The sequence below is a fragment of the Limulus polyphemus genome, unplaced genomic scaffold (assembly GCF_000517525.1).
Source record: "Limulus polyphemus unplaced genomic scaffold, Limulus_polyphemus-2.1.2 Scaffold2980, whole genome shotgun sequence".
Classification (NCBI taxonomy): Eukaryota; Metazoa; Arthropoda; class Merostomata; order Xiphosura; family Limulidae; genus Limulus; species Limulus polyphemus.
Genome location: NW_013668590.1, coordinates 26,397 through 39,525, shown reverse-complemented (window position 1 = coordinate 39,525; position 13,129 = coordinate 26,397). Strand labels below are relative to the sequence as shown.

At 30.4% G+C, this 13,129-nt stretch overlaps 1 protein-coding gene across 2 annotated transcripts in view; it reads left to right on the top strand.

Moving 5' to 3' along the window:
- The window catches only part of LOC106468361 (ubiquilin-1-like), a 73,251-nt gene extending 60,378 nt beyond the window's left edge, over positions 1-12,873 (top strand). For both annotated transcript variants that reach the window (XM_022396704.1, XM_013928779.2), the window contains 5 exons: positions 1,634-1,760; positions 2,449-2,941; positions 3,853-4,081; positions 9,198-9,285; positions 9,853-12,873. In XM_022396704.1, coding sequence (XP_022252412.1) covers positions 1,634-1,760; positions 2,449-2,941; positions 3,853-4,081; positions 9,198-9,285; positions 9,853-9,917 — 1,002 coding nt within the window. In that variant the 3' untranslated portion in view covers positions 9,918-12,873. The remainder of the gene's footprint in view (positions 1-1,633; positions 1,761-2,448; positions 2,942-3,852; positions 4,082-9,197; positions 9,286-9,852) is intronic.
- Positions 12,874-13,129: the final 256 nt, after the last annotated feature.

The following is a 13,129-nucleotide window of genomic DNA, read 5'->3' as shown; positions in this document are numbered from 1 at the left end:
GCACCCTGCCCACCTTTTTCCATTTTTGGAAACCCTCCCTTATATACACTTACTTCTGTATATGACACGAATAACCAATCGGAAGCTCAGAATGTCTCCCTAGTGACTTTCTCAGCCATCTTAACGGGCATGCCACCATTTCTTTCTTTTGAACCAATACTTCAAGGAGATAGGTTGTCTTTAGCCTGCTTGAAATTTCATATTGTTTTGCAATAAAATACATCTTAGTTACTAAGCTTGTTAAGTTATAGTTGAATTCTATGGTATTTATGTAGAATTTGTGATTTTTTTAGTTATTCAAATGTATATATAAAACCTAAACAAAAAATCTGTTTCATATCTTCCATGCGCAAAATGTTTAAAAGCTTAGCAACCTACATCAAGCAGAAACCGAGTACAAAGGTCATAACTAGAAGAGATAATTGTTTGCTTTAATTCTTTAGTTACTGTTCTACATTTTAAGAAAAATAAGTTTAAGAACTTATTTCAAGATAGCAATAATCTATATACATATATATTGTATAATTATTCAAATGTGACTGTATTTTACAAAATATTAGTCTACTAAAACAAAGCCAAGATAAGTTACTTTGTAAAGATCAAAGGAAAGTTTTATGTTATTTGATACGGTAACATGAGTACACATGAGCCGGGTCATTGTAACTTTTGTATTGTTAGCTAGGCATGGCTGAGAGGTCAATATAATAAAAATAAGAAATATATATATAAATATATAATGTTACAAGATTTAAGCTATTTAGTATAAACATTTATGTTTTCGTGTTATAATTTGTGTTCATTTTAGAATGAAAAAGGCATAGTTTATATTTATTTCCTAATTTTTTATGATGGTTGTGAGATCAGTCAAATCTACCGAACCCATACAGATATTAATTACTGAAAATAACAGATAAAATATGAAGTTCTTTCTTAAGAAATGCTTGATAACTATCTGGACATTATAAAGATTTTGCATGTGAAATTTCAAAATTTTCTGATGCATAAAACTATTTGTAATCTTAAAATGAATATCACTTTCCATGATAGATAGGCAAAATGCGAAAAGAAAAAAAAAGACACGAGAAAAACATTGTTTTACAAACTTTATGACTTAGAAAAAAATTTGATATTTTGCATATGAAAGCATTGTAATATTTACTGATAATTGGCTAAATTTTTTTAACATTCACTTACTAATTTAAAAGTTATAGCATAAAAATCATAACAAGCACAAAATAGTTACGAGGTCGGTCCCAGGGACCGAGCCCATGCTGAAGGAGTTAAATGAAAGAAGAAGATAAGGCATTCATTGTTATTTTGTAATACCAAAAGTATAGATGCAGAAAAGGTAGTTTGCAAAATAAACTTCTGTTTGGTTCAGTGATCACCATGTTTGTTGGCATTTTACTTTATTGTTTACAGATTCAGTACATGCTTTTATGCTTAAAAACATATATTATTGTTTTAACAAATTTCATGAGGTTGTGATAATTGGAAATGTATTTTATAGCCACAGAATTGTTAACTGATGAAGGAGCTTACCTTATAGCCTATTTGTCTACTAAGGAAACATTTGTATTTGTGTATGGGTAATAACAGATGTGTGTGACTTTAATCCTTCCCTTGAATACAGAGTGTACCTGGTGGATATAATGCTCTTAGGAGGATGTATACTGATCTACAAGAACCAATGCTTAGTGCTGCTCAAGAACAACTTGGTGGAAATCCATTTGCTGCTTTGATAAATAACATTAGTGAGGGTAAAATAACTTTCATAGATAATTTTTTTTAATTTAATCCATTTGATATATCATTTCATTTCCTGCTTGAAATTGAAATTTGTTGATTGTTTTTTTAGTGTGACAAATTTCTGATTTACATATGATTTGTTAATTTATTTTAATCATCACAGTATTTTGTGTATTAGGAATGATCAAATATTTTAACTATATCATTCCATATGGCACCTGAGTGTATGATATACATGAAGTTTAAAGTGTTTTCAAAAATTAGCCTTTTATTCTTAGGAGATTTTTTTAAATTGTTTAGCTTTTATTTACTTTATTAGTCACCTTACACTTTAAGGTGGGTTGATTATGCCGATCCACCAATAAAGCTATTAAATCAAACTGCATGTTTAAGTAACGTTCCCTGTGTTTCTCGCACAGTTATGAAAGAAGTGATACATCTTGCTTCTTTTGCAGATGATAATTGTTAATTTTATTTCTTTGTTTACTAAACTTAAATTTTAAAAACTCTTCAAAAATTTATAACTTTAAGTTTGATAATATTTGGTTTAAAACCCAAGAAATTATTCAAAATTTAAAAACTGCCCTGTTTTGATTTTCATATAGTTGTTCTTAGTTGTACAGTACTGGAAGTTGAATAATATCAGGAAAAGGTAGTGAACAAAACTAAAGCAATTTGTTTTCCTATTGATATTTTCAGGACAAGCTGATTCTGTACAACAAGGAACAGAAAATAGAGATCCTTTGCCTAACCCCTGGGGTTCTAATGGTGACACCACAACCCACACTACCACAACAACAACTAGCAGCACTGTCTCTTCCACTTCGGGGCAAAATACTGCTGTGGGAGGAGCTTTCTTTGGCTCTCCTGGCATGCAGAGTTTGATGCAGCAGTTAATAGAAAACCCACAACTAATGCAGAATATGATGAGTGCCCCCTACATGCAGTCAACACTGCAGGCTCTCTCAGCTAATCCTGAAATGGCACAACAAATTGTAGCCAATAATCCACTCCTATCAGGCAATCCCCAACTTCAAGAGCAAGTTCAAAATATGATGCCCATATTTCTTCAACAGATGCAGAACCCAGAAATTCAGTCACTGATGACAAATCCACAAGCTCTTAGAGCTATAATGGAGATCCAACAAGGCATGGAGCAACTACAACAAGTTGCACCAGGAGCTTTCAGTGTGTGAGTCCCCTTTGTTGTACAATAATCATAGCTGAAGTAAAATGTACTACCATATTAAATAATGCATGATAAGTTATTAACGAGACAACAGGCTCATCATTTCGATTTAGTTAACTCGTATACAAGTACAATCTTTTATCATATTTAAAATAATCATTTTTCTCCAGATAAAACAAAGGTTATAAGGTTCTTACAGTGTGTATTAAAGTTTCTTTTAGAACACAGTAATTAGATTTAGAAGCAACAACGAAGATTACTTGGAGATTTTGGTTTGAATAAGTACATTACAGATTTCTTATCTTTTGTAAAATGTGGTGAAAATAAAACTATAACACACATGTAGAATCATTAACCAGTTTGTCTACTGTATAATATTGAATAATAAGTTAGGTGCAATGCCATAATATTAATTTAGTTTACTATAATATTCAAAAAATCCCCTAAATCTTACATTCATCTCATTATAAGAGGCCTAACTGTATTTCTTTAGTTTGCTGACCCAAGCTATGCTAATAAGTCTTGAATAGGCAAAATTGCAGTCCACAGCAGAGGGTACAGACAATCAAGAAGTGCATTAGGCCTCTACATCACAGATTATCTTTTCAGTTTTACTTTTGATGAAAAAGAAATAAGTAACATACATATAGAATCATTACACTATTTTTCTGCTGAATAATATTGAATAATAAATTAGGCATAATGCCATATTATTCATACACCTAAATTAATTTAGGTCACTATATTGTGAATTAAAAAAATCCTAAATCTTTTGGTGTGTAATTTTCATGTATAGGGCAATAATCAGATTTAGAAAATGCAACAAAGACACCTGCAGCTTTTAAGTTTGAAATTAGAAAAATCTCTGTTTTGTTATGGTACTTACTGAAATGTTTTATCCTTTTTTAATTCAGCTTTCCAGGAAGTCGGCCTCCTAATGCCAGTACTACTACTACAACTGCATCAAATGTTACCAGTACTGTTACTGCTACTACAACTGCAGCAAATGTTACCAACACTGCTGCTACTACAGTGAATACTTCCAGCACAACTGCCTCTAGTAGTACTGGAAACAGTGGTCAAGATCCTTTCAGTCAGTTTATGTCTCAAATGGTGTCAGCCATGGCCCAGGGTGGAAACAATGTAAGATTAGGACAGGCTTTTTGCTAAGATTTACTTTTTTTGTCATGAATCTTCATAGTAAAGAGGCTATTTGTAATAAAAGGTCTGTACAGAAGAGTACACTTTAAGCTTGCATATACCCAAATTGTTAGTTCTGTTAACCATTCTTGTATTCAGGAGTTGAAAAATGTTGAAAAGTTTACATATTTTTATATCATTACATGTTGTGAATGAACAATTAGAGCTGGGCATTGTATCAAATAATTGATTACCTATGAGCAGTGAATACATCAGTTAATGTCACATGAAATAATCAATTAATAAAAATTACTGTTTGTGATTATTACTGTTTTCAGTTATCTCATCAGTGGATTAATTGAAATTCTGATTAAATTGATTATTATTAAAATAATCAACTAATCAATATTAGGATTTCTGATCATTATTATTTTTGATAACTCCAACTATCCATTTAATCATAATATTGCCTTTATATTTATTTTTTATTACCAACATTAGGGTTTCTCCTTGCCACAGGTTTTTCACAATTCTGATTTTCCAGGATAAAATCAGTAATTATCCCAGGATATCCTGGTTTCTTTTAAATACATATATATATATATATATGGACAAATAAAGATAACTTCCAATATGTGATGTCAGCTATACTACTTAGGTATGAAAAATAAAACAGTTCCAGTATAATTTTATTTAACCGTATTGTTCAAAGACCATGTCACTGTGTTTGTTGACTCACATTCAAAATGTTATTGAACTACTATTTTATGAATTTATGTCAATAAGTTTGGTATCAAATTGTAGATTATAATTCAAATTTTAGTATTATATATTAGTTAATTTCTTAATTTAAAAGTGAATATTAAAAAGAAAATCCTAAATATCGATTTTTGTGTGTTACATGGTAAGTTGAATGCAGCATTGGTTCAAATTAGACATTTGTGATGTCCAAATACAGACTCTGTAGTTTCTTACAAATTAGGAACTCAAATTACTGATATTGACAAGATAGAAACTAAAATAAGAACCTCGTATCTCTTATCTTTCCTGAGATATTGCTACATTTACTCAATCAAACACAGTGACCCCGCCCACCTCTTTCCATTTTAGGAAACACTTGCTTACATACACCTGCTTCTGTCTATGACATGTGAGTAACCAATCAAAAGCTCAGAATGCCCTCCTAGTGGCTTTCTCAGCAAATTTGAAGTATTCTGGCACCAAATTCTTTCTTTTTATGCTAGAATACAAATGGTAAGGTAAGACTTTAGTGAGCTCGAAATTTCATGTATTTTAGACCCAAATACAGTTTAGTTACTCAGTTTGATACATTATTGGGAAATTCTTTGGTGCTGATATAGTAAGTTATGATTTTTTTGGTTATTCAACTATATATATATATATGAAACCTATAAAACATTACTTCATTTCACATCCTTCACATGCAAAATTTTATAAGGCTTAATAACCTACGGCAAGCAACAAACGAGTACAAAGTTCGTAACTAGAAGAGATAATTTATTTGCTGTTTTATGTTTTAAAAAAAATAAGTGTAAGAATTTATTTGTAAATAGTAATAATGTTTATACATATATAATGTATTATTACTGAAATGTGACTGTATTTTACAAAATACTAGTCCACTAAAATACAGCCAAGATAGGTCACTTTGTAAAGGCCAGTTTTATGTTCTTGGTATGGTAACATGAGTGCATGTGCACTGCATCATTGCAACTTCTGTAATGTTAGCCAGGCATTGCTGAAAGGTCAGTGTAATAAAAATAATATGAATATATAAATGTATAATTTTATGAGATTTAAGCTATTTAGACTAAACATTTATGTTTTCATATTATAATCTGTAGTCATTCTAGAATGAAAAAACATAATTTATATTTCTTTCCTAATTTTTATGGTGGTTACAAAGTCAGTCAAATCAATCCAAAAGCACAGAGATACAGTAGTAAAAATAGCAGATAAAAATATAAAGTTTTCTTCTAAAAAAATATTTGATAATTATCTGGATGTCATAAAGATTTCACATGTGAAACTTGAAAATGTTCTGATGCATAAAAGTATTTTTAATCTTAAAATCAGTATTACTTTGGATGTTGGACAGTCAACATTCGAAAAGAAAAAAGGCATGATAAAAACATTGCTTAAGAAATCATAAAACTTAATAAAAGAAATCTGATATTTTGTGTATGAAACCTTGTAATGTTTACTGATAATCTGCAAAATTTTGTAAAGATAAATGTACATTTCAAAAATCATAGTATAATTACTTTTGTGGTTACAAACTGGGTGGATCACACCAACCCATAATGATAGAGTTGAAAAGTACTTCCACATATTATAACATTTATATATTTAACTTTTACCTTGTAAGTTAAATATTCCATTTAAAATAAAAAAGTCTTTGCAAAGCAAATGAAAGAGAGAGAGAGAAAGAAAACAAAACAAACGTTATGAATTATCAACTCACAAGTACAATACTAATCCTTTTTATTTTTAAAGTAGCTCATTAGTAAGCAAACACAATCAATACACAGGCATTAAGTTTCATTCGCATCTTGGTTATAAAGAGTCCCGCAGCTGAAAATGTTCTCTCAGGCACTATGAATGTCAGCAGAATGGACATCAAAGCATCGAAAAGTAGGTCTAAATTTTGTGTTCGTTCTCCCTTTTCTTTGAACACCTTAAAATATTTTCTGAGATGTTTACTCGTGATTTCATCCTATTTTTTCCTTATCTAAACCTTTTTTGTTGAAACGTCAAGTTTTTCTGCGAGTGTCATTGTTTAATGCTGTGATGAAACATCATCCTCTGTCTCTGATTGAGAGTAAAACTTGCTGGAATCTTCAGCTCTTACACGATCAAACATTCTTGCTAGTATTTTCTTTGCCAGCACTAATAATGTTAACTTTGCCACTAATACTGGTAGTACTCCTTGCCCACCTTTGTGATTAATGTATAGCTTTCTACAGTTCAAGTATTTTGTAAGGCTAACCAAAATTTTGGTCCTCATTTCTTTGATTCTTTTGTAGAGATTTCTGCATTATTATTTTTTTTAACTGGAGAACTTTGCTCACTCAGCTCATCAAGAATAAACGTACATACTCCCTCTACACTTAAAAAAATTGTTTCCCCTCTGCTTCCTAGCCTCTCTGCTCCCATTTTTACTGGCTGTAATGTAGAAACTGTATCATTAATTGATTCATATTCTCTTTTGGTAATATTCTGCTCAATTCCACAGTTGATCGTAGCTTTAGCAATAGATATTTTTACCTCCAAGAGATGTTGTAACATACCAAACAAGCTGTTCCACCTTGTTTTTGAGTCAAGTTTCAACACAAGTACCTTACTATGTTCACTTCTAACATATTTGTATAATTTATATTGCTACAATCAACTTCATCAGTTGAATCAACAAATATGTTAACATCCATTGCCATACCAGTTGTTATGTTAATTTTTCCATCTTCCACCTCTTCGAATTTTAACTCAGCTGATTCACCAGACTCATATGTTGATGCTTCAATCTCTTATAATGTTTCAGTTTTCTTGTATAAAACATCACATAAAGCTAAAAGTGTATTCTATGAGTGTAACATATGTGATGGTGAGTCTGACATTGATTGTGAATTAACCTACCAAATTTAACCATTACACTTGTGCCATATGTAACACATGCTGCTATATCTCTTTCTATTGAAAAATCAAATTCAGCTAACTTATTTTCTACAGCCTCAATGGAAGTTTCTGCAGGCATAGAACCAAAAGACCTCACCATTCCCAAATTCCAAAACTTATCACTTGCATATACATTGATATTCAGGTAATGGTGATTTTTTTAGTGATGTATACTCATCAAGAGAGAGGTTAAAACTGGACCCTTTGCTGAACCTTGTGTTAATTTCTAAATTTGCTCACTCTTTAGCTACATCATATTGGCTCAGATATTTTGGCAATAAGAAACCCTTTTCACATGATTTTCTGATGAACTCACTCTTTGTTATAGCATTTATCGAAAATCCATCAACAGCTGCCAAGTTACCTGTAATTTCTTCCCTTGTTTCTTCCTCATGAACATAGTTATCTTATGTTTAACAGACTGTCTTTTCACATCACTTGATCCACTGTCATCTTCAGCAGGATGGTTGGCTATAGGAGGTCTCTCGATTGAATGTTTATTCCTTAAATGACAAATCATTCCACTAGTGGACCATCCTCTGCACAGAAGAACTGCATTACATTTTTGACATTTTCTGGATTCTTGCTTTTTTAAGTTTTTCAAAGTATTGCTATGCAAATGATTCATTACTTCGTGGTGTGTCATCCATATTGTTTGTTAATTAAGGATGGTAAACTTGTGAGTCATTGCCATTAAGTACAAGAGATGTATCTTCATCTTAAAAATTCTAAATCTGTGATGTAAACATATCTAAGTGTATGAATATTTTATTTCAGAAAGGGCTGTTACAAACCTTTCCCAAAAGTAATAGTTTTTTGGTGGCATCATGCTACGTACGAAATATAGTTCTGATGCATACTGTTCCATCTCGACTTTACTTTGTTTGATGTTTACATGACATGCTGATTTGCATATTAAAAATAATTTTTATATAACGTACCCAACCTGTCATATAAAACTTGTCGGACTGAACTTACAATTTTTTATTACGTTTATTGGGTGATTCTTTTAGCTCTTAGTTTAATCTTTTGAAGCACCATGGGCTCTGTGTTTCAATTTGTTTCAGTCATCTGCCTGAATTTTAAACTATAAGCATAGTTCTACTTTTTCTGTTCACACAGAAACTGAGTATTTGATGTCAGATGGTTATAGCTTTTAGGATATAAACTTTGTGCCATTCAAGAAGTTTCCAAACTTTTGTTACAAAAGTGATGATATTGAGGTATGATGAGAATAAAAATGATTTCTCATATATCAGAAATAGTAATTTGGTTACTTCTTTTTTTTGCTAATTTGAGTGTTTGAATCAAGCTCAAATCAAAGTGGTTGAAAATGATAAAATTTGTAACATATGTTTGAGTCTTAATTCTAGTATAAAAGGCATAACATTGTTTTAGTAGATGAATCAGTATTGTCTTCTTTTAGACGCAGCTGCCACCTGAAGAAAGATACAGAACACAGTTGGAACAACTAACAGCCATGGGGTTTATCAACAGAGATGCTAATTTACAAGGTAGGTCATTTCCATTTCATAGTTAAAACTAAAAGCTTGGTAGGTTTGTAGCTCCAACAGTAATTTAGAAAATTATGACTAATACTTTTTTATGTCAGTTCCTTGAAACTGTCTAGGTAAAAACAATTTAGCTTACAGATAATCAAATAAGATGTACGTGTTTAGGGTGAGTATCTAAGCTACAACTGTGATAAGGATTGTATGCAGGATTCAGTTAATAGAATATAAACATGTGAAACATTCTTTTTTTTTAGAACATTTGTATGATTTATACATAATATGTGACTATTAAGCATTAAGGTGAGTTCATTAGATAGAAAAAGATTTTTGAGTCTAGGTTACTAACAGAAATTTTAACGTTATGAGAAAATTATTGTTAAGTAGTAATATTTATATAGAAATGCAAAAAAAAGCAGTGTAAATGTAAGAAACACTTCTCTTCTTAACTGCAAGGACAGTTATACTTTCATGATTAATTAAATAATTTTGTAGTTTAAGATTTATTTGTAGTACCAAATATGTTATTCATTCTATATCAATGTTTTTTGCTTTGTTTCCTCCCATTAGCTCTAATTGCAACTTTTGGTGATGTCAATGCTGCGGTTGAAAGGCTTCTGCAGTCCCAGCAGTAGCATTGTTTCTGATTATAGATGAACATCCTCTAAAACAATTTTCAGCAAGATAATATTTTATTGTACAGGACAGTTTAGGTAAAAACCATTTGCTCTGCCTGTACATGTACTAACAGGATTGAGCAGAAAGAACATGGGCAAAATGTTGCACTTCTTATCCCTCTTCTATGAAAGTATTTGTGTTACAGATAGATTAACCCTTTTCATGTTTTGTGTATCTTTAGTGATCTGTTTAGCTGGTATCATGATTTTATAAATTTTCCATTAATTCTGGTCTCTGTAACTAAACTAAAACAATATCTAAAGTAAGACACTACCTGAAGGGTAAGATTAAAAGTGAAACAACTTACATTTTCAGAAGGCAGCAAAGAAAAAAACACAGTATAGTTAATTTTGATTTCTGATTGTTGCTGATGGATAAGTCGTGAGTCTTGGATAATTTATCACTTCATCATCATGAGAAATTTTTTTGTAGTAGCTAGGATGTTACATGCACCATGAGCTTATTTGAGATGTATCTAAAAAATTTGCATGAGGCACCATAAAGCATAATTGAAAATTTTTTTATCAGATGATCACTATTTTATTTCTTGAAATCAGAAGAGTTAATTATATATCAAAGCATCTTATTTCCGTGTAATGTTTGGATTTTTTAGATTTCTTCAACTACACATTAGAAGAATGGTTCTTTTGAGATTAAAATGTACTTCAAAATTCAAGCCCTATGAAATTAAGTGATTGTTTCTATAATGATATACCTATCTCTCATAAGTTGTGTTTAAAGCTATATACTACATAAGACTACTATACATTTTTGTAATTTTTAAGTTTCATTCAAATATGAAAACTGGTAGTGAATGCATTAGTCTTCTTCAAAATAAAATTCTAGGGTTCAAGTACATTACATTTGCTGTAAGAGTAAATAGAATTTTACATTTTTGTTAAAGTGTTAGTCATGTTTATTATGTTCTACACTGTGATTCTGTGTATGCTGAAAATTTATATTGCCAAAAATGTGAATTAATGACATCTAAAAACTGTTGGACAGGGAAGAATTTTAGTAGTCAATGGTATATTTCCATTTGTATTATATACATATTTTCCAGTATTCATATGGCTTAATATTTAGGATTTTTGCTTGTGTAAAAAAAACGTACAGTTTTAAAATGAGCTGCCTTATATTTTTGTCCATCCTTCTCTTTTGTAGTTGATATGCCTCAAAACTAAAACATGCATCCATAATTCCTGTTTCTGTAGAATTCCAGAGAGTTAAAATCATAAGTACATTGATCAAAATTTAAAGTAACTAAAGTTAAAGATGTTTTATTTGTTGTTCAGACATTGAACAAGTTAATGAAAGATATGTGTGGTAACAATGCTGATATAGATTAGATTCATAAAAGCTGCAAGTTTCCCAGACTCAGTATTCTAAACTCCTGCAAGCCCTTATTTTTTTATTTTGTTCCATGACTGCTTTCAGTGGGACTAGTGCTTACCTTCCTAAATTAACCTTTAAAAACTAAAAATGTGAACTGAAAGCTAATATAAAGTAGTAATAAAATGATTAATCAAGAAAATTTTATATTTTTTTAGCAATTTGAAATGTTTAATCTGTTGTACAATTGTAATTTTTATATTATGCTTTAACTTCTTACAAAGAAGATTATTACCATCAGTTTGAGGTTGCACTCCCAGACTCCCTAAATCCTTACATTTATAAAAGAGAATCCTAGGAGTTGGGAGATTCTGTTAACCCTTTCTTGAGTGGATGGGTGTCACTCATATTCCCTGATTATTTATTCTAACAGTGGTGATAGTTAACCAAATTGCAGGGAAAATATTATCCAGTGCATTTTCTTGATTAATCTTCATTAAAAACTTATAGAAAGGTGTCTGTACTCAATTGTAACTGTTTACACTTTGGATACTAAATGACCCTTCTTCCTTGATGATAGTGATTCATTCAGACGAACACATACAAAGGGAACTTGATGCAAGTATTTATAAGGTAGGATAAAAGTTTTAATAACAAAGCTATTTATGGAAATTCTTAAATTCTTTACATCCTCCTGCTTATGGATTATTTTTTTAATCATTTAAATTATATAAGGAATACAGATAGTTTAACTACCTTTAATAAAGGCAAAATAGAATGTAAATAAATAAATAAATAAAAGAGCTGGAATCCTGGGATTTGAATCACTAAAGTCCCAAGATTCAGAAAAAGATTTACTACAACACCTACCCTCAGTGTAATAACAGTGATAGGGGAAAAGTACAGCATAAAATGATAATCAAAAATGTTCACAGACTACTTGTATAAGTGTTAAAAGAAAAATAATTTATGCTTGTATATGAGTATCAACGTTAGAGAATGATGTCTGATGTTATCTCAGAGTGCTAACTAATTAGGATATTGGAGATTTGTTTCAAAACATTAGAAATATAAAGAGTGAAAATTAGGGTTGGTGATCAGATAGTAAACTATTAGTTTAATTAAGCGATAAATTCAAGTGAATACGTGGTGTCTATAACATGAGAATAGGAAACATAAGAGTTATTAATACCTTATAGGTTTTATAGCGATAATAGTAAGTTGCTTTTGTTCTTAATTTAGATACTGAAAGTTTTTTGTTAAATCTTTATGATACTTACTCAATCAGTATACAAATTTTGTTCCCCATGTGTGTTCGAAATTTCAAGGTTGTGAAAGAAGGGATTAAAAGAAATTGTTTTTTTTTCAAACAACTATTGAATAAGAAAACATTGTGTATTACCAATTCTTTTAGTTGTTCATCTACACTTGGTATTGTAGAACAAGTAAAATGATGTTTATCTGTCATCCTTCAACAACTTGAACCAAACTTCAAACTGTTCAGTCATACTGTTGGATTCTGTAACTTGACTGCATTCAAATAAATAAATAAATAAATAAAATAATAATGTTTTGCTGTAACAGTGGTGATTTTGATTTATATATGTTTTTGATCATTTATAGTGAATAACATCCACAACAGTTTGTGAATCTTAATAATGTAAACCTGGATTACACAACATCAAACAGCATAGACAAAAAAGCAACAAAATATTTCCTAGCGTGTACATTTGTTTTTACATTTCAATAACGTGCAGTGCTTTGTAACATCGACATTTATTTTGTGGGGCTTGTTATATAAATCATGGAAATCAATGTAATATACACTAAAAATATG